The sequence below is a fragment of the Amblyomma americanum genome, chromosome 3 (genome assembly GCF_052857255.1).
Source record: "Amblyomma americanum isolate KBUSLIRL-KWMA chromosome 3, ASM5285725v1, whole genome shotgun sequence".
In the NCBI taxonomy this organism is placed as follows: Eukaryota; Metazoa; Arthropoda; class Arachnida; order Ixodida; family Ixodidae; genus Amblyomma; species Amblyomma americanum.
This window is the reverse complement of record NC_135499.1, coordinates 129,175,138-129,197,583: the sequence shown is the minus strand read 5'-3', so window position 1 is coordinate 129,197,583 and position 22,446 is coordinate 129,175,138. Positions and strand designations below refer to the sequence as shown.

General features: G+C 47.8%; 1 protein-coding gene across 2 annotated transcripts in view; it reads right to left on the bottom strand.

Annotated features, from left to right (window-relative positions):
• Positions 1-16,748, bottom strand: part of LOC144124914 (polypeptide N-acetylgalactosaminyltransferase 5-like) — a 29,657-nt gene extending 12,909 nt beyond the window's left edge. Inside the window, exons 1-5 of one of the 2 annotated variants that reach the window (XM_077657860.1) lie at positions 16,621-16,746; positions 6,987-7,354; positions 4,607-4,787; positions 3,555-3,724; positions 2,357-2,564 (exon numbers count right to left, since the gene is read on the bottom strand). In XM_077657860.1, coding sequence (XP_077513986.1) covers positions 2,357-2,564; positions 3,555-3,724; positions 4,607-4,787; positions 6,987-7,251 — 824 coding nt within the window. In that variant the 5' untranslated portion in view covers positions 7,252-7,354; positions 16,621-16,746. Of the gene's footprint in view, positions 1-2,356; positions 2,565-3,554; positions 3,725-4,606; positions 4,788-6,986; positions 7,355-16,620 lie in introns of both variants that reach the window. The other variant, XM_077657861.1, reaches the window with a different exon arrangement.
• Between the last annotated feature and the right edge of the window lie 5,698 nt (positions 16,749-22,446).

Below are 22,446 nucleotides of genomic sequence, written 5' to 3'. Positions count from 1 at the left end.
CTTCGAGCGACGAAGGTCGTTTAACAGTTTCAGGACAGTGGACTTAGTCTGTCAAAATCCTGTGCGTGTGCGCTTGTGTGTGTAGGCGAAGTATCATATGAATATTTCGCTTCATCATTATCACCTTCATATGGAGGAGCGTGACGCGTACTATATCAGGCTAATTACTCCACTTTTAATCATTTTAGAGGTCATGTCAGGAGCAAACTCCGCCGTCCGATGTCACGAAATTTCCTTATTGGTCGGGATAGGTCACAGGAACTTGTGACGACATCACAACCTGGCCACCGGTTTGTGACCAACCTGCCCACTGTGGCAGGTACCAATTATATTGATAAGTGGGCGAGAGAGGCCACGTGAACTTGCGAAGTCGTCTGCCCACCGCGTTGTGAGCAACCAATGGAAGGAATTTCGCCATAGGTAATGCACGAGATACAGAATAAGGCTACTCTAAAAAATAGAAGCAGATGAATGAAGTGTTCGAGTTCAACAAATAATGTAAAAACAAACGAAATAAAAAATGAAAGAAAAAAGTGATATATGCGATGTCGGCGCTGTCACCTCATAGCGCATTACTGCTAATGAAGCAGTTCTAATATGGCGGTTGATGAACCGATAATTGAGCAAGAAACTAACGCAAGCATACAGGGAAGTTGCAACAGATGCTGCGACACATGTGAAATCTAATGCTGTCGCAACATTCCGCTCCTGAAGTGACTTAAGCGTCGCCATAGTTTTTCATTAAACAGCGCCTCCTCGTTCTCCTCCTCATCGCTCTCCACCTCAAGCTGTTACCACCTCGTATGACGCTCCGCTCGGCTTGAACGCTTTGAGCATCTCAACTAATCCCTGCTTCATACTGAATAATGGAGTGCTCCCCATTCAAGCGGTCATTTACGCGTCCTAAGTGAGCCGTCGTACCGTCTGGCTAACTCCATTGATGACCGACGGAGCGAGCCAGCTGCTGCTGAAATAATGGACACATTTAGAATAGGGTGACCCTATCGGTTAGGGCGATGGTTAGGAGCATAGGGGAACAGCGGGACGCCAGTACAATAACCGGAGGGGCGTCCTGTCTTGGGCGTGGGAACTGACGCCCGGCTATTCCTCTATGCCCCTGAGCGATAGACACACCCTATTATAAACGTAATAACCGTGAAAACCATTAGACGGTTGTAAGTATTTAAGGTCGGTGACCACGATAGCTTTTTGTCCCTCCCCTTAGTGCAGAACTGCCGGTCAGAACATAATAGCTATAGGGCCGACCTCTACGCCTGTATTTGCAAACAAACATCTCTTTCTAGGCAGGTCATTGACAGTGGTTAACAATGTTCATCCGAGGTAATGCCTTTTTCGTAGGTGCGAGGGAGAGCAAATAGTTTTTGGCATGAATACGACCAAAGTGTCTCGCGCTCTATAAGCACAAGTCTTCGCTAGCGGGTAAAAACGCGTCGCACCGTATGCTTCACGACAAAGAGCTTTTATCGTGAGTATTCGCTGTCGTATAATGCAGGGCGAGGAGGCTCTGAACACCGCCGTTTCAGGATTTATTGTCCCTGAAATGGGTTAAACGCACGCAATACTGACGATTCAGTCGGAAGTTCTGGGCAAGCGCGACCGCTGAACTGTGCACAGAATGGTAGTGCCACTGCGCACCTTCCGAAAGGGAGTTTCAAGTTCAATCCCTCATTTATCTCCACACTCACTACGCGGCACTGGTGCCAAAAGAGATTGCTACTGCGCCTTTCCATTCTTCTCATAACGGGGCATTCGCATTCTGATTCTGCTATATACAATACCGATGACGTAAAAGCTGACCCCTCACAAGGTATTGTGTGCGCGCACACACCATACTCACCATACTTTGCGTGCGTGCGTGCGTGAATTAATAAGCACGGTCCTATCGACTGGCTCCAACGGGGCCACTGTCAGTATCTCGAGCGAGAATAGAAGACAAGTGAGAAAAAAAAAAACGAGAGGTCAGAAAAATGTAGGCACCATCAAAATGAAGGCGATCGCCTTTTTGCAGGCCGTTTAAACCTGTAATTTTTTTTTTCTCGAATGACAGTCCCTCTTTCTTCGAAAAAAGTGGACGCGAAGGACGCAAGGACAGAGGATCCAGCTATTCCATTGCATTTTGTTCGGTCTTCTTTCAAATATGAATTCTATGGTGGAGCACTTCATCCAATAGCTCTGAAGTGTTCACCTCCATATCAGTTCCGGCTGCACGGCGCTGCAACCGAGCTGCCTCAAGCAGGTAGCACCTGCTGTACTCGATCCGGCCCACAGCAAAGTCTAGTGACCACAGCAGGCACTGCCGAACAGAGGAGATGATGCATGCATTGCAAGCGTATACCTGTCCTCGGCGATCCTGGCCAGCAGCGGCTCGAGCCAGCCCTTGGTGCACTCGCAGTGGGCATCCAGGAAGGTGAGCACCTGTCCCTCGGCGTGGGCGGCACCCAGCAGCCGAGCCCTGATGAGCCCCGTCCGGTTCACGGAACGCAGGACGCGCGTGGGCACCGGCAGCCGAGACACGTACCGCTCCAGGGGCTCCTTCAGGAACGCTGTGCGCCGTGGCAGGGCTCGTCATCAGCGGCGTACGTCCAGGGTATTAGCCCGTTCGACAAGGTACCCCATGCAATTTCTCCTTGGTGTAAATTGAATGTTATATAAGCTCCCGCATGCTCGTTCGGATATAAGGGCCTGCGTACCCCTATTCGGCCGGTTGGATCATTCGTCGTTTCTAACAAGTACCGAGCTGAGCAGCCACAAAACCTGGGTCACCACTATACCGTTGAGATCGGATATTCGGAGATATTGAATTTTCACAGAGGAAGGAGGATTAGATACTCTCCGCATAAGTCTCTAACACAGTAAGAAGCAGCTAGTTGGCGGAGGCTGCAAACGGGAACTTCCTTTAACTTACACATCCTACACAAAATGTATCCTACACAATTCAGGGACACATGGCCGTGGTGCGGGACAACCCCCACGCTATACCATATCACCTGGGAGTGCGAACGCAACTGCGCATTCCATAAACTCAAAACCCCAAGTGCGGAGCAATGGGAGAGCCGGCTCACCAGCTGCGAGCTCACTGCCCAGAGGGCACTAGTGCAGCACGCAAGCGAAGCAGCTAGGCTCAGTGGAGCCCTGGAATAGGGGTCCAACCTTGCTGAAAGAGGTCAAGCGTCGACAGCGATGAAGACGAAGACCGAACCACCAATCTCTTAAGAGTCCTCAATAAAGTTTTTCTCTCTCTACCAAGTATCCGGGAACAATCCAAGGACCCTGCCGCAGTTCATGAAGTTTCTATGGGTTTAAGAAACTGCTTGTAATCTGTGTCGGGGTGGGCATACACCTTTTTCTGAGCGTGATCTATCCTTTTTTCTTATCGCTTCCTTCCTGCTCGCCTTTCTTTTATTTTGTCCCTTTTTCCTTTCCCCATGTAAGGTGGAAAACTAAACCCGAGCCTGTTCAATCTCCCAGCCACCCCTTTCCCTATTATTCACTCTAGCGAACAGGTGCGGAACGGATCGCCACTGTCTACTCACTTCTCTCGCTGGCGTCGTCGACGAGCAGCACCTCGCGCAGCAGCCTGCGCGGGGAGCGGTCGATGGCCGAATGCACCGTCCTGAGCAGCGTCGACCAGGCCTCGTTGTGGAACACGATGATGATGGACGTGTCCGGCAGCGCGCTCACGTTGTACGACAGTTTCTTGCAGCTGCGCATTCCATGGGAGATGTCGAGGCTCAGAAAAGCTCTGGCAACGCTCCGAGTGATGGACGAACTCGGAAGAGAACTCCTGTGTTTTGCTGACAAAGATGTACCGGAACTCGTACCGGCACTTGTAAAGCCGGCACTCGTAATGCGGTGGAATGGTCGAAAGCTAGGCTAGCGTTTTATCCTAAATACACGATTAAGTGCATCTCGAAGGACTTTACCACTTCCCTAACCCAAACTTGACGGAGTGGGATCGTTTCTGTACATGGTAGTCAGTGGCCTGACTGAAAGATCAGAGTTAATAGATCACCAACAGTACATGGCAGTCCCATTGGCAATGCACACTCAGATTTTTTTCCCGTGTAAAGTATTTTGGCAAGAATTTTTTTTTTTTTACGCAGGAAAGTGAGGTATCAAAAGCGGTCTACTGTTTGCATCAGGGGTGGCTTGTGAACAAATGTAATAAATCCACACACACGATAGAAGCTTGTGCGTGTGGCTTCCATTCAGACCACATACTGATATAGCAGTAATGGCACCAGTTGAAAACGGATGATAAACGTTGACAGTCTTTTATAACGAAAGGTAATGAGTATACTGATTACTGAAGTCTATTTTAACGTAAATACGCGATGAATAATGGAAAAATATAAAATGCACAAAATGCGCATGGAGGAGTAAAATCAACTGTGATTCGAACGTGCCATTGCGACCTTCTTCTTTATTCAATGTACAAAGTCGCTTAATTATTCAACACTCGTTAACTTTCACACAGCTCCTAGTGTTCGATACTGGGCATGTCGCGCTGTACCTTAGTTTCCCGTGACCGGGTCTCTCTGTCTCAGGCGCAATATTTATCGAACGTGGTGCATTAGCGGCGTACCTCTCTTTCCTGGCGTCCGGCAGAGACCTGTTGAGGGGAATCCTGTCGCTGACTAGAAGGTTGAACTTGTTCACGTGGAAGAGCATCTTGCTGCGCGCCTGCTCGTGAGGCAGCACCACCACGGCCTGCCCCTCGGCGCCGGCGTTCTTCTCGGGGGCGAAGTCGTTGGCGTTGAGTATCTCTGCGCAGGGCAAAGGGGTGTCGTCCCGTGCGGCTGAGAAGGTGCCCTGCGACGTAGCAGGTGCAGCTACTTCCTGCCTGACAATTCGTTGGCGTTCAATATAGAAGCTATACAGCTGCTGTGGAAAATCGCCCAACGAATTCTGGACGCCGTTCGCAACTCGAAATGGTGCATGATTGGCCGGCACGAGTTTGGTATCATGAGACGGACTAGCACGATTGCCCAAGTTTGGCCATGAGTGATGAACAGCCAGGAGTAGACTTCAAGAGGTGTGGGGGGTCACCCCTCCCCCTTTCATCCCAAGCGCAAAATATTATGAAACATGCTGAACCCAATTTTTTCGACCAAAAAAGTCAAATAAATATATGGTTGAAATGGGACTACCCCTCCCTAACCATTCCCTCCAAGAGCGACCTATAAATCTGTCCCTGTAAATAGCACAAGAATGGTGCCGTGGTTTTAACTTGGCAGTGCGAAAGCACGGGCAATGGAAGTGTATGGAATAAGACGGTGCGCAATGCCACCGTTGCTCAGTGCTCAATGTTGACGCACCACTGAGCGGCCATTGCAAAGCACAGCGCGCGAGGCGGTTGCAGCTTAACACGAGGCGTATTCGGCTGCGGCGATGGCATAGTGCTCTCGCGCAGTGGCCTGCGAAGATTATCTGTTCGCGCCGCCGCTGGTTGGGCTGCTAGGCATTGACATTGATTTCGTTTATGACCTAACGTGGCGCCGCTGTTGATAGGCAACGACGCAAGGCCCAAACATGACAAAATTCTTGGTCGGTGTTGTTGAGCGTATGACTTCTTTCGCATCAATACAGAGCCGAAGCGCTGACGTCGTCGTTACCTCGCATGTCCAGTGGGGACATCATTTTATGGCACGCCTAAATGCAGGTTCCTCGTGCAAACATTAATGTTACAGAAAATCGATACTGCGTTATTCAAAGATATATGAGACAGATACTGCGCCATTTCCTTTCCCCAAAAACCAATTATTATTATCATTATTATAAGTGGCTTTTCATCGCGGCCTCAGTTATAAAGCCGCGTTGAAGCATTTCGATCTCATTTTTTTTCTGTGGTATAATAAACCTCGTCTCACGTTTATGAACAACGGTTTGCGTGCCTTGCTCGCCGGGATTTAGTCGAGTGTCCTGCACATTGTTACGCCGCATATTGATGTGCGATGTTTAAGAGCAGCTGGTTTACGAAGCTGCACATTTTCACTGTTGAACTGCTATACCTGGACTTACGATGTTCAGCAAGAATCTCGATATCGCTGTCGCTAGATCTACGCGAGGAGCAGGGAGCATGTGCCTCATCTTGCTCTCGCCACCAGTAAGCTGACCTTGAAAATTTTTCCGACAGATATCAATAAACTCGCAAATACGAACGGAAGTACGCAGTCGGTTTAGCGGGTGGTGCATTCGAGCGGTAAGAAGTTCTTCTTTGTCAGTTGCTGCGTATAGCAGCCAGCTGTTTTGCTACAGATCGCGCCTAGGCTTCAGTAAATAAACCAGACAAAAGACGATGGACAGAGAAGAGACGAGGCACACACAGCGATGTGAGCGCGGCGGCGAGTCGCTGTGTATGCTTCGTCTCTTCTTTGTACTTCGTATTTTGACTAGTTTATTTTTTTTCATGACTACGTACCAACTGATCCAGACTGCAGCTCTCCCGAACCTAGACCTCCGCGTGTCATCATCGCGTCTTCGCTAAGTTTGAGCACAACTCCACCACGCGAAAGTTTGAGCACAACTGCACACGCGATTGAATTCGGGGAAAGTGTGGTGGGCCCCGCCGCGGTGGCTCAGTGGTTAGGGCGCTCGGCTACTGATCCGGAGTTCCCGGGTTCGAACCCGACCGCGGCGGCTGCGTTTTTATGGAGGAAAAACGCTAAGGCGCCCATGTGCTGTGCGATGTCAGTGCACGTTAAAGATCCCCAGGTGGTCGAAATTATTCCGGAGCCCTCCACTACGGCACCTATTCTTCCTTTCTTCTTTCACTCCCTCCTTTATTCCTTCCCTTACGGCGCGGTTCAGGTGTCCAAAGATATATGAGACAGATACTGCGCCATTTCCTTTCCCCAAAAAACCAATTATTATTATTATTATTATTATTATTATTATTATTATTATTATTATTATTATTATTATTATTATTAAAGTGTGGTGGTACACATGTCATTTATGCATACCATCCGTGAGGTTTGGCGTGGCCTCCCAGGGCAGTCCCTTGCCCATGTAGTGTCCCACTATTACGTGGATGCCCCGCCTGTTGATGTACTCCTTCTGGCGTGCGTCCCTGCGGATCCACTGGCGCACATCCGGGTCCTGCTCTTCCTCGCCGCCGCTCCACAGGACGCCGTGCCGGGACGCAACCAGAAGCAGCGCCACCGACGTGAGCGCGGCGGCCAGCAGCGCAGGACAGCGCCGGAGTCGCCGGCCACAGGGGGGCCGCATCGACGAGAGCCTCGTCAGCGTCCGCCCACGGACTCCCCCTGTTCAGGAAGCAGCTCTCGACGGGGCCGACTCGTCGCCGTCATCTTCCGTCTCTAGCCCCTGTCTGGAACAATAATAATTGTTTTTTGGGGGAGAAAGGAAATGGCGCAGTATCTGTCTCATATATCGTCTGACACCTGAACCGCGCCGTATGGGAAGGGATAAAGGAGGGAGTGAAAGATGAAAGGAAGAGAGAGGTGCCGTAGTGGAGGGCTCCGGAATAATTTCGACCACCTGGGGATCTTTAACGTGCACTGACATCGCACAGCACACGGGCGCCTTAGCGTTTTTCCTCCATAAAAAAGCAGCCGCCGTGGTCGGGTTCGAACCCGGGAACTCCGGATCAGTAGTCGAGTGCCTTAACCACTGAGCCACCGCGGCGAGCGTTGTCTGGAACGCGGAAAACGGATTCGAACTATGGCGGCCCGCTTTCCATTCCGGAGAAAGCAATGACATAGTTTGTACGTTTTATTTTTAAAGGTCCTCGATCGTGGGAGGGCCATTACAGGAGGAATGGGTATGAAAAGAGATTCAGTTCAAGTAATGAGAGAGGAAGGGAAAAAATAGGAAGCTTAAACGTAAATAATTACCCTGTAGTAGAAACATTAGCTAATGAACATTATCAGAGGAAAATACGAAAGAAACCTGACGGACTGTTGGACAACTATGTCCAGTTAACTTCAACCACTGCCTGTGTACTGTAAGTTACAGAGAAGCATCAGGACTCACGGCAGTCCATGAAACTCGCTTTTTTTTTTAAGAACGCGTCTACCACGGTAAGAGGACCCGCCAGCTCATATTCATCAGCAAGGCCCCTTATCCGGTGGGAATATAGACAAGGTTGCGGGCCTAAACGGCTCTAAACAATGGGTGGTGTTACGAACATACGTCTTAAACGTCATAAGAAGGTGATTTTCTTAGTATTCACAGCTCACAGCACGTTTGGTGGTCATTCGCGTGCCACGTTAGTGGAGCGGATTATCCATAAACGTAAACGCTAGTGTACATTCTAGTGTGTCGATATATGAACGTGTTTCACTGGCTCACCGCCTTTTTCCTGAACTGTTCTTTCTTTTTGACTTTTGGCTCCTGTAGAACGCGGACAACATTTGGATGTAGATAGCCTTTCAGATTTACGGGATAGCCTTGCAAGTCTAAGAACGGCGTCTGCAGTGCAGCCCGGGTAGCCCAATACCCAATAGCCCAAGTAGTTGTGTATGTAGCGCTCCTTTGCAACCATTTGGACAGCATCCGGGTCTGTTGATATGTTTGCAGCAGTTAAACTCTGCTCAATACGAGAGTCGTCTGCCAAGGCATGCTTCGCGTGAGCACCCTGTAGGACACCCACTGCGCTCCGAGCAATTTTTATCGATCCTCAGTTGCATTAAGTGCACTCGTCCCTACTGCTACTTCTAAAAGCAAGAATATGCATAGCATGTATTTCTAGACGACTGCTAACGCCTGAGAAACAGGCTGATTGCTAAAAAAAAAACAAAAAAACGTCTGTCTGCACACGCGCAGCCAGCCCCCATGTCCTTTCTAGGTTGTATCTTGTACCTTGGCGAAAATAAAAGTCTTATGAGCGTACCGGGCAATTGCTCGAAGTTTATTTGAGCCACTTTCCCGTAGTGCACTGCGCAGTTATCGGCTAGCCATTGCATGGCTTCAAAGGCACCAGTTATATCTTAAAGCCTCTTGTCACATGGATAGATTTTTTTATTTAAAGCGTTTCAGCCTTCTACTTACGTTTCGATTACACTTATACACGCTAGACAACGACATTTGAGAGAAATTGCATATCATGTCCACCTTAATCTCCTCGCCCTCCTTATTGCAACAAGGTGCCCTACTGTTTTCGCTTGTGTTTACTATTGTTAGCTTGAAAAGAGTGCTGAAGAAGGTCCTGTAGCACCTATATTCATGTAATGTTATTTTTGTTCCAATTTCTTTGCAACGTTCATGTTATTATAACATCAGAATAGCTGAGTGATTCATTTAGTTCGGTCGTGCGTGATCAACTCGAGTGATTAATCACTCTCCAAGTTTACCATTCCCCCTTCACCGCTTTTAGCACCGCCCTGGCCTGCCGCTCTTTGGCACAAAGGGAAACAACAAAGTTCGCGCTTCGTCAAAGTGTCCTTCGTCATTAACGCCGCTTCGCCGCACAAAGTTCCCGTCGTATCGACTCATCAGCAGCAGCGTGAAGCATTTTCGCTTGTTTTAAAACAACGGACAGTCAGCGGCTTCCACGGAGAAATCGCCGTTCAAAAGACGGAACACTTAGCGGTGGCGACCCCCATTGGGTCTGCCGAGTCGCTCTTCCCACACAATGCAGCCCGTGAGGCCGGCGACGGGGCTTTCAGATGCACTGCGCTTCGGGAGGGTCACGCTTGGCGGCGCGCAGATAAGCGACGCCGCCATTGTTGTGGGTTTCGCCACTTCGTCGCTTTTGTAATACGTGGGGAGGAGGAGGGGGGGTGATGCGCAGTGCACGGAACAGTGCTTCCCATATGCCCGGCGCACGCAGTTCACTGACCAGCCATCCGTGTTCGGGGGCACGTTTGCTGCGCCGCAGCCTGCCTGTGCATGTGTGTAGCGCCCAGGGCGAGGAAGCCAATGCGCCGTGCTACGTTTGCCATGGCGCTTGAATTAAACCGTCAGACGTCGCGCTCGTAAAAAAAAAAGGGGGGGGGGGAGGAGTCATCAACGGCGCTTTGAAGCGCACACCCACTATCGCCATCAGGCGAGAGAAGCACGTTGCCTCTAATGACACACCTCTCCTGGATGACCATACGGCGCGGATAGCGTTAGGCGAACGCTTTGCTTTTGTGACGGCCTTGCCTTTACTGCCGAGGCCGCGGTGAACGCAAGTGGGTCGACGGATCTGAATTGAATACCTTATTTTTAATACGCCGAGTGCGGCACAAAAGGGAGCGTTATTCTTCGTGCGACTAAGCTGACGTGCGAGGTCAGCACTGGTCGGCCACCCTTTCTTTCTTTTCGCGATCATGGGCGTTTTACTATGTTTAACTAACTTAACCACGATCCTTGCCAGCCGCTTTAGGCCCAGCCTCCATCGGTTATTGTCTCTGCTGTCCGGGTGCACAATAAAGGTTTCCTTTGATGTGGACCGACAGGGGGGAAGTTTGTGCCCGTGGAAACTGTCGCGAATGGTTTCTACTATCTCTCGCTCGTGTCCGATGCTACCCGAACTGGACACTGCTCGCACTCTCTTCTTATCACATCGTTAAGCTCATTGAAGTCCTCTTAGCATTCCACGGTTGTGGGTGTGTTCTAATCTCGAACTGACAGTACTTATATGAAAGTAAACAATATATGTCACGATGTGAGTGCGACGTTGTTCGTGCTCCTCGCTAAGACACTCCCGTCAGCTCTATGAACCCCAAGCAAGCTTTCGATGAGGACAAAAATTCCCTCTTGTTTGTCTTCAATTTATTGACCACATAATGTGCGAAATTAGCCGCCTAATCCGTGCTACGCCTGGGTTGCGCCGCTGCAGGAATGCGTAAGTGCTAGCCAATGTTGGAGCGTATTTATAGACCTGTTATACACGCGACGATATAAAGAGACGCACCAAGACCACCGCACTTGAAGAGAGAAACGCGAACACTACAAGCACGTCCAAGCGCGGACAAAAGCAGGTGCGAGGGAGGCTACGCACTTCTCGGGCGCAATGGAGAACGCACCACATAGGAACAAATTCTGCGCGTTGCAAAATTAAAAGCTGTAATTTCAAGGAGTCTTTGTGTGGTCACATCGTGAAGATATTGTGCATTCGTAAGAGGATAAAACTGATCTCTCGCACGGTGTATCTACATTTCTTTCTTTTCTCTTAGTGCTTCGCTCCTTAGGAAATTAGCCGCCGCGGTGGCTCAGTGGATGTATGGAGCAATTGGCTGCTGACCCAAAAGACATGGATTCGATTTCCGCGACGGTCGCATTTTGATGTAGGCGAAATGCTAGAGGTCCGTGTTCTGTGCGATATCAGTTCACGTCAAAGAACCCCAGGTTGTCGAAATTATCCGGAGCCCTTCACTGCGGTGTCCCTCACATGATGAGTCGCTTTGGTGCGCTAAATTCAATAAGCATAAAACCAACCTTACGGAACTAGTGTCAGTTTTTAGCAACGCTGTTGTTATTGCCGCACTTATTAATGCGAAAGCATTCTATGGCTTATCGCCTACGAAACCCAGCGTTGTCCAGATGACACGGTCCGAAAACTCCAGTGACGTCATCAGCACAGCTGCCATAGCAACCAAAAGAGAGTCAACAGAGGACCCAATGTATAAAAGACGCCCGATGGCCTTTAGGTCAAAGGTCAAGTGGGTGAAGGCCTTTAGTGTGAAGACGTTTAGGGCAAACGCCTTTGACATAAAGGCCTTCACCCAAATGCCTTCGACCTAAAGGCTTTTACCGCAAAGGCCTTAACCCTAAATGCATTTCTGACATTAGTACTATGTACTCTTCCTTGAGCAGTCTTAAGTGTCCTCAGTAATTTTTTATTGTGAGAGCGCTACTTAACATGGTTCCAACGAAAAATCTTGTGTGAAGCCTCAGAGCAACTCGGGTAAGCTCGGCTTAGTTCGAAGGAGCGTCGCGCAAGCTGCAGCCAACGGGAGGGTGACCTTGGCACCCTTAAGGTCCCTTGCTTTCGTGCTCCTTTCTTTCGCACGTCTACTCGGTTCAGCTAGGTTAAAACCTTACCACTATTTTTTATATCTATTTTTATCAACTCTCTTCTGTCTGCACACGGTATAGTGATATGGCCCCAGTTGGAGATTTTCCCTTGCTGTGAAAGGAACAAAGGACGGACAAAAATCAGCAGACGAAAATGTACCGTTGACTGCATTCCTGCATTAATACTGATTACACTACTGGTTTCTCTGCCACATTCGTTTTCATATTGAGTAAGCGACTGCGTGTTTTCCAGCTTCCAGATGTGGATGCCGAAGAAGAGTCCTGCTTGGCATCGATTATGGCATTTTACGCAACTGTGTACAATTGTTTTAACACTTGCGTTAGTAGCTGTAGAACTGAATTGAATTCCAAATGTCCATGAGCTGCCTTGATGAGCTGTAGCGGTTGAATGCTCTACAAATATAGTGCATTATATTCTCAACACACAGTCCCTGGTGAACCATTATACTGCCCACAAAATCACAAAGCTGTAAAATCGGGAAGGTCGTGTGCTCAGTAAGCTGTCAGAGCTGTATTACAAGGTGAGCCCCGCTTGACTGCTATAGCTGCAGGCTGCAGCCTAAGCGCCTGCAGCTGTAAAAGGTGCTTTGTTGAAATGGTTGGAGAGGAGACAACCTATGATCGAACGAACTAACAAACGAACGAACGATCACACGAAAGAACGGACACACGAAAAGAAGAGCGCACGAGCAAACACACACACACAAACAAGCAAGCAAACACAAATACACACACAAACAAAAACCAGCTCGAAGCAAGCTAGCTGAAGCTATCACATGCGGAATTCAGTTTCTAGAGAGTGGCGAATTTTATAGCGGCAATGCTCCAAAACCTCGGATATCAAATCATGAAGCACATATGTGGAAGCTATTTTTGCCACATACAAGCGAGACATCGACGCAATACTTTCACTGGCGTACAGGAAAAGAAATTTTACTGCGCCGACTGCAAGAATCCATGTTTCATCTTTTCCGGCGCAGTTTCCTTTTATTTACCTGGTCGCTACGACGCTGCTTCCCCTTTTTTTTCGTGTATTTATTTGTTTCAGTGGCTCCTTTCCCGGAAAAAGCCGCTTCATGCAGCTAATGCAGCTTTTCTCTGTGGCGACAGAGTCGAGGGGCAGTTATTGAGGTGCTCAATCCTGCCAACTTCACTTGACTCACAGTGTTGCACGACAGCCGCTAGTAAAGACTTGCGCTTAAAGGGACACTGAGAGAAAACTCCATCCAATCACTGTGCTCAGTAAAAATTGGTTCTTTGGCTATTTGTAGACACGTTGCCACTTTTTCGGCAGCAACAGGCGCGTTTATCGCCGAGGAAATTGGATTTAAAAGGAATCTTCCCGCCAGTCGATCGAGATCCGCGACGTTCTTACCGAAAAGAACGGGTTACCATCGTTTTGAGGGAATAATGGTGGCGTAGCATCCTCTGGGATCCGCAACGAAAAAGCAGTGTCGACGCTTGGATTTTACTTGCAAACTCGGCCGCTGATGGCGACACCAGTTGTTTGTGATCTTTTCTAGCTTAAAAAGTTTTCTTTTCGGCGAGTGATCTCTCCTTGTGATTATAATGCGGCCACCTATCGATGCAGGCCAGCTTCACTTGCCATCAGTGTCACTTCAGTTGACGACGGCAGAGGAGAGATGACAAATTACAGGACAGGGGCACAACTTGCAACTTAAATGAAGAAGCATAATGTCAGGCTTATGCACACAGAACACGCAAGGAACGCATGGGAAAACTGAGTGAGGTTTCATCGCACGCCCACTATTTGTTCGCTCTGCAGTGTATAAGCTCGGCTGGCTCGAAATTTCTTCATTAAAGTTGGAAGTTGCACCCCTGCCTTGTCGTTTGTGTCCACTCCTCTGCCGTCATCACTTGAGTGCAAATGTTTTTTAGTCATAGACTAACTAGCCCTCACAAAAGTCTTACTTCAGCATTGCGCGACCGGTACGGATACCAAAAAAATATCCGAGCAAAAAATAAATAAAAAGGAATTCATTCATTCATTCATTCATTCATTCATTCATTCATTCATTCATTCATTCATTCATTCATTGTGAACAGGATTGAAGTAGGCTGGGCGCAGCTGCAACCAAGGTCATTGTCGGTACACTAGATGGGAAACAGTGCATGAACAATCGTCTCAGGTGAACACAGGAGCGAGCCCAGATGCTAATACGCATAATGAAACACACGACAAAGCTGGCGCCCATCCCCTGCCTTCGTATCAAAACCGTCGTCTTGGTCCCTCCGACTGCAATACGCCAAGCGATTTCATTGTATTCCGACATGCACCGTGCCCTGTGCCCGCACCATAATGTCCGTCGAGCTTGTGCGGATGCTGAACCAATTGTTCACCCGAATCTGCAGACTGATAGTTCTGGATGGTTCTACAGATTTGTGAGGAACGATCGAGACTTTCCGCCAGACTAGTTGCCATCATTGACCACTTCTTTATTCCTGCTCTCCCCCACTTTTATAAATTATGGAGACGCTATATTCCAGGTCGCACGCAAATGAACTGTTTGCATCACATCGTGCTTGTCTACACTATACCAGCCGTGTGCTTTTATGCTGGTAGAAACGTACGCATATAGTCTACCGCCCTCTATTCTATCCTCACGGAGATAAAAAAAAACTTCTTGCTCCGTGGCTCACCCACACATTCCTCTTTGTAGCTGTAATAAATATCACCGAGTAAAAAAAAAAAAAGAGGGGCGCGTCGTTGTACGAACATGCAGTGCGCCGGTCCCGGAATCGAATGTCAAAATGATTTGATTTCCGGCTCGACCAACGATGAAGTTTTTCTTGTTTTATTGCTGAAACTTGGCACACTGCGGAAAAAAAAGTATTTCAAGTTTCGAAAAAAAAAATCCCCACTTAAAAGTGCAGATACTTGCGAATTACATTTTCGCCAATGTTGTACGAATGCCAGATACAATGACTTTACTGCTTTAACTACCACTACCGCGAACCACAACAGGCTCGTACGTCCAGCACATTGTAGCCTCTTCCATGCAGGCGAGCAAATTTTGCAGCAACATTTTTTCTTTCATGTTTCAGGACGTCACGACTAACGGACCAAACGCACCTAGACTTTATAGCCACTCGTGAAAAAATACCAACTTGAGCTTCGGCGATAGCACGGAGAGCCATATTTTTTGCAGTTATATGTAATGAACTGTCGGTACAGCTGCCTCTCACCCGCACGGTCGACCGTGGTTTTGAGCCAAGGACGCCCTAATCAGCATCGACATAAGAAAAATGACAATGCGCTAAAAAGTGAGTGTCACAACGCACGTACACTATAGTAGCGCGTGCAATGCCGTAGCGTATGACAGTTTTTTTTTTTTACTCTAGCGATATATAATGGCGATAACACCCTCTTTTTTTTTCTTCAGGTAGCAGAAGGATGCAGCAGCATCAAGCACAAATGTCAGAGACCGTTCAGCATTACTGACTGACTCCTATAGGTACCGAGCAGCCAAAACTGCCTGAAGCAAGGGGCCGTATTTCACCGCGTTTTCCTTTCCCTTTCTTTTGGCTCTCTAGAATTGGTGGCCGCTTTCGGCTGGCGCAGAACGTGGCGGAAGGGCACCAATGACAGATGAGTAAAATTTTAAAAAAAGAAACGCTACAAAATACGCATGGCAGACACGGGAAGCAAATAACAGGTGGTAACCCTTACAAAAATGGTCTATAGACAGTCTATAGACTTCATACAGACTCTGTTGGCTTCCTATAGATATTTATTTTTGTCTGTTCACAGTCTATAGACTGTCTATAGAGAAACGTCTACTAAAAGTGTATGGCCATAAATCTAAAGATTGTCTATAGACTGTCTATAGGATTTGTATAGCCTCTAGACTATTCTCTAGGGTTTGGCTATAAAGAGTCTATAGGCTTTATAGACAGAAGTCTATGGACAGTCTATAGACTGTATAGAAAATTTTTTGTTAGGGAATACAGACGACGCAAAGCCACAGCGCAGCATGCTGTTGAAATGAAAAACAAATAAAAATACGTACGCTTGTTTCCAAGCGAATTATTTCCATGGAAGACGCGGTGTTTCTCGCACCGAAGTAGCATGACCCATACATACACCGCTGCATGCATCCAGCTTTAAAATAAATGCGGCCCGAGATCAAAGTATAGAAAGGCTGGCACGAAACGGACTTTTTTCCTTCAGGGCGTCACGTACGCACCCGAAGTTCCTACTTCGTGATGCATGCATAAGTCAAGGACCGACCAGACCTGATCCGAAAACCGCGACGAGATATTCATCGTGGCAGCACAGTGACGTCTGCAGCGCTCGTCTAATGCTCCCTGCGCGGTGCAAACCCGCAAAAAACTTACTCTCACATCTGTAGTTTCGCACTAACATTAGCGATTGAATACTGAAAAGTGCAAGTCTAATTCCTTGGTGAAGCGGGGACGTTATGCGACGACGCCTTTCTAGGCAGCGACAGGAGTACGGAGACAAGGGCCGTAAGAGGGGCAACCTTGCCCAAGTCCGCGATCACGTAGGTAAAGCGTTTGCAACAGCGTTGCAGGGAAGCACGAGTGGAAGTGAACGCTGTAACTGCGGTTGTCGCAGGCACTACTCACCTTTCGCAGCATGGCGGCGTCCTGGTCGAATCACCTGTTGCAGCCACCACCACCGCTAGCAGCACGGCACGGTCTCGGTCACCGGAAGCCCGCTCGCCACACACCCATCGTACCCACGCGGAGTTGCCCAACTGGGAGGCGCGGCGGCCAGAACTCGTCCGACCAGGTCCGTTCCTTTTTGTCTTGTGCGTTGGTTCGTGTCGCGCGGGCTGCCGCTGGGGGGGGAGAGGGCAGAGATGCGCCGCTCTCCACTACTCTTCGGAGCTGAATATCTCGGCGGGCCAAACCGTTAGGAAGACCAGCGCTGGAGTGGAATCTGCGTGACATTCGAAATCAACCAGTGCACCTCCTGCATATATTATTTTCGCCAGGAAGACATGTAGGGTGAAAACAGAGAGCCGGAGAAAAAGTTTCGTGAGAGCAACTTCACAACGCTCCGGTCACCCAGACAACGGGCACAGGGCTGTACTAGCGCGACATGTGTTCCTTTAACTTTATTAACTGGAAAGTGGCAAATAACTAATAAATTTTGACCCGCACACAATTAAGTTCAAGAAGAAAACGTTCGAATTGGAACAGTGTCTTGTAACATGTCAAAGGAACGTTGAGGACGACTCGGTCCAGTTATTGATCCCCGTAAAACTTGATTGTCTGACTCTTTTTAGCTGTACTAACGTTTTTACGGTAGCAGAAGGCGCAGTTATCGGCGAGAAAATTGGATCTATTGACACAAAAATTAGCAGTGCAACAGTTGAGACAAGAAGACAGACACAGCGTTCGTGTCTTTGTCTCTCTTCTTGTCCCGTCTGTTGCGCTGCTAATTTTTGCGGCATGAACCAACTAACCCGGATAATTTTTCTCTTGGGTCTAATGATTTTCCCGCCAGTCTATTCAAACGCATCACATCTATACCGAAGAGGACCGGTTGCCAGAGTTTTTTACATGAATTACAGTGAGAGCGTAGCCTCCGAGATCCGCGATGTTCGGTGTCAAAGCAAGGATTTTACTTGAGAGATAGGCCGGTGAGGGCGACACATGTAGTTCGCTTTTAATTTTTTATCTTATTAAAGCTTCGTTTTAGATTTCCTACACCGTGCGCAGAAGACCCTCACGTTAGACGTCAACGGCCGTGAAGACTTCGTGGCTGCTGACCGCCTCAAACCAGCCTACATTGCCACTCATCTGCCGGTCGGCCCTACACTCGCTCTCGCTTCGACTGCGCCACCATTGTGCGCAGCTTCCTCCAAGCACATCGGCTGGGCGAATCATGTGGCTCCTCTGAACAAGCACTTGATAATTCCAATATGCCCTGTTTGTTTATTGTCCTTACTTTTATGGGTCGTTTTGCGAGATGGTTGAACGGGCTTGTCTGTGGGTTAGAAATTTGATGCCGGCCATATACGTATAGCGTGTGAGAATTAAATTCTTCATGGCTACTGGTTGCGATGGGACCGAATATAGCACGATTCTGAGCTTCATTCGTATACTTCACGACCAAAGAAATCATTCGTAGAGTTGCTATCAGGCACCGTAAGGCATCAGGTCACGACAAATTTTCACCCCTTCCTTGCATCCAGCAGGTTCCACTGCAATACGTAGTGTACCGACTGGTTTGCAAAACCACCCGTGTCTAGACGCCCAGTGAAGTTTTCAACGTACAACTGACGAAAAAAGAAAGAAAAATATGTCTACCAGTGACATGACAGTATTCACTCTGCTTGTTTTTATTTTTGGCGAAATGTTCAAAGTTTACCAGCGCCATCGTGCGAATATACCCGACCTTCGATTATGAGAATAGTTTGTTATCTCCAATATTTTGCTTTATTTATTACTAGTATTTAGCACACAGATATTTGTGACCTGGGACGCTGTTGAAAATTAGGAACATGTTTGCCGGGTTATACCTGACAGACTTCTCTGTATATAGATGAAGATCACGCAAATTATGTGAAGCGCACTCACGCAAAACTCTCTTGGTTGGAATATGTGAGTGAACTGCACTCATAAAATCATGCGGTCGGAAGTTCCATATAGCACACCTGTTTTATGGAGAGGTTCCCTATGGAAGCACATTAACGCAAACTTCGTGACGGAGCCGGGATAAGCATACCTAGGGACATCGCGCGACACTTAACGGCGAAGCGACGACAAGATCTCATTTCTCTCCCGCGACTAAAGGCTTCTAGTGGTCTTGGAAAGTATCTATCTATAGGAATAAACGATGAACATCGGCAAAAGAACATGTGAATACGCCATGTTGCGTCTGAATTCTGAAAGCTTGCCTTTCGATGTATCCGTGTTCGTAAGTTTCTGCTTTTCGATTGTAATGACGGCCCTGAAGAAACAGATAATTTGCACAAAACAAATAATTGTTTACTGCTTGTATACGCAAGAAGAAAAATAATGTCGGTGATCAAGCCGAACGCATTCTCCCTTAGCTTGCTAAGAAGAACAAAAACTCCTACGCGTACAAAACTCCGAGGGAAACAAACTGCCGTGCGTGGTCGAATCATGCATAACATGAATATGCCACAATTCTCCTACCTTATTTTGTAAAAATAATATATACATAGGGCAATAAACTGCGGTATTCAACGACAGCAGCGAAATCAAAATTGCGCTCAGTACATCGACTTAACGCCTAATATATTCACTGAAAACACTGATACTGATTATCGTAACTGGACTGTATATGTCTAGCACCTCCATTACATCGTTCCAACAACAAATAGACACGTCATCCTCAGCAATAAAGCAGTCATACTGCTTAAGGCTGTCTACGCGTCGCTCAGGTACTCATGCTATAACATAATATAGCTATATATGAATATAAATGTAGATATAGGTATAGATATGACTGCATGATGTGGATATAGTCAGAGCATGCATGGTCCTTCATAACCTGATTCACTTTGGGACGTTAAATCCCATAAAAGCAAACCAATCAGCATCAGTGTGACGCGTCTCTTTGCAGTGGGTACAGTAACGGAGGTGCTAGACATGGTCAAGTTGAAGCAATCAGTCTCGGTGTTATTAGTGAATTTATTAGGTGTCAAATCGATTCACTGAGCACAATCATTTTTCCGCTTCTGCTGTTGTTGGAAACCGCAGTTTATTGCTCACTAAATCACTCTCGTGGGTTCTGTGGGGGATTTGCGTTGAGTCTAATCTAGAAGTGTTTTTACAGCCTATGCTCTTTTGTTTCCCGCTGGTCTCTGTACGGAAAACGAATGTAGTTAGGACCAGCTGATAGCGTAGATGCTCAAATTGGACACGTAGTCAAACTTTCAGAGCCGTCTTTCAAAGTTCGCAGTGCTGAGTCCTATATGAACTCGAACAATACGATGACCTCGTTGATTAATCGCTAGCTATCTTGAGCGCCTTCCCAGAGCCCATCGTTCCGCCACTTCTTCACGGTCGCACAAAGGCGCAATTTCCGCACCGATTAGTTATAACTTAAGGCCGGGGTTATTAGTTACGCTTCGGGCTCTCCATTTTCCGCTTGAGCGGCAGCTGATAGTTGCTTTGTTCTAATTTGTAAGGATACAAATATGCTCACAATATTGCTTTCCCTAAAATAAATTTTAGTCCCAGGTATAGCGTGCATTGAGTTGTCACTGCTGTGCTAACCTCTCGTTGAATTAAGGCACCTAAAATATTTCTCGCTCTATGATTCATTTCGCTTCCCATAGCAAACTAAGTATGAAAAAAAAAATACGTGTCACAGAGAGTGGCAGAGTAGATTTTTCTCACACGCCTTCTCGTACCTTCTTAATGTTGCGAAACTGGAGCACAGTGGTACTTCAGCATTCGGTTCCAACCACACGCAGTCTCCATTGCCGAGGGTAGCTGCATGGCAAGTCCTTTAGCTTGGTCTTACTGCAGGTACACTCTAAACACAAACACGCTTACATGGGAGTAAAAAGAGAGTAAGCCGTAGCCTGAGGGTAAAGCGCCCGCCTCGGCTTCGGGAGGAAGCTGGTTCGACTCCCACTTCCAGCCGGCTACCCACCGGTTACCTTCAAATGAGTACAAGGACTGGTGCTCGGCTTTCCAGGGTGGATGGCTTAGGAAAGGAGCCTGCGCCTTCAAATCCCGTCCCCCTGAGCATGAACAGGCACTCCCTTTTATTAAAGGGAGTACGCTAGAAAACAGTTTACTCCTTGTTTACTCCTTTCTGTTTAGGGCGTACTAATTAGCGCACTTTGAGCAGAGAAAATAGCGCCTTCTGCCACGAGGACGAGCAAGCATCGCACTCGAATATATTTCAAATGTCACGCCGAGCTTGAACGAGAGGCTGATATTGAAGCCACAGATGAAGGGAAAGGAGAAAGGCGAAATGGTACTGGGGAGAGCAATGAAAGACGCCGCAGTTGGGAACTTCGGATTAATTTATGCTCCCTGGGGTATTTTAACGTGCACTGCCATCACACTGCACGCGAACTTGTTTTACATGTCGTTCTTTGTCGCTTTATTTCGCTTTCTACGTGGTCACCGCAGCGGATATTCGAGAGATGGTATACTTAAGAAGGGGAGGAGGATAAAAAAAATTAATTGAGACCAGCACTAAGACCCAGTTAAGAAGAGCGCTTGCTCCCCCAAGGCCCGGTGATAATCTGCCGAGCCCGAGTGAGGTCAAGCACTCCAGAAAAGAGGGGGAGGTTATAGGAAATAAGGAGAGGTAATGGCAGAGTTACGTGAGTAGAGAATGTGTTCAGTGTCTGCCTTGATCTCTGAACTGCTGGGACAGCGAGCTGTGTCACGCCATCCGAAGTTGTAGAGCCTTAGTGGGATGAGGAGAGTGTTTCAACTTTGCGAAGGACATGTGCTGGTTTCCTGTTGAGTGACAGGTGAGGTTTGCGTAAAATTGTGCGGTTTCCCTGGTGTTATCGTATAATATTCAGCTATTTTCTCTTCGTATGTTGCGGCGCCTTCCACTGACGTTGGATTTGGCCAGGGGATTGAAGGCGCCCGGATGTTGATTTCGCGGGCCCGTTGATGAACCAACTCATTTCCTTCAATCCCAGTATGACCAGATATCCAACGCGGGGTGATTGTAATGTTCGGATTGCTGTTATAGAAGGGGAAGTGCAGAAGGATTAAATGTATGGGTATGCGAATAGCACTTTTCCGAAACCGAATCGATTACGAATAGGCTAATTTCGCTACCGAATCACTTGAGAAGCTCGCATTTAAAACCGATTCGAATCCAGTGAAAGTACCGAATCGAATACTTGTGTAGTTATTCATTACTTAAGCAAACATTCGTAGACAGCGAACATTCGTGCGGAACAGCGGAGCGCTGGAACGGGCGCTATGAGTCATGGAGTTAAAGCTGTAGCTGTCGAAAGACACACCTTATCTACACTACGGAACACCCAGCACGCAGTCGTTATATTAACTCTGTGACCGTCATGCCATATGCATAGAAGAATTACATTTTCCTACTGATGACCACAGAGAAGGAACTATAGCCGGATACAAATCAAGAACAAAGCGGCTTTTACCCGCCAAAACACCCCTTTTCCAGCCAATGGCGTCGTCCGGTTCTCATGAGCCTGCTAGCGTGACAATGCAGTGGCAGGTGAAAGGGCAGTGGCAGGTGAAAGGGGATAGTCCCTTTCTTCCATGGTCGGGGATAGTTCACTCCCTGCAGTATCATGCTGGTCCCTGCCTTGTGACGCTAACAGGTTCAAGAGAATCAACTGGCGTCATTGGCCGGAAGGAAATCCTTTGACAGGGAAAAGCCTCTTCGTTCTTGAGTTGTATCCGACTATAGCGCCAAATCACAGTTGACGAGAAGAACGAGAGTTTGAGCCGTAGCCT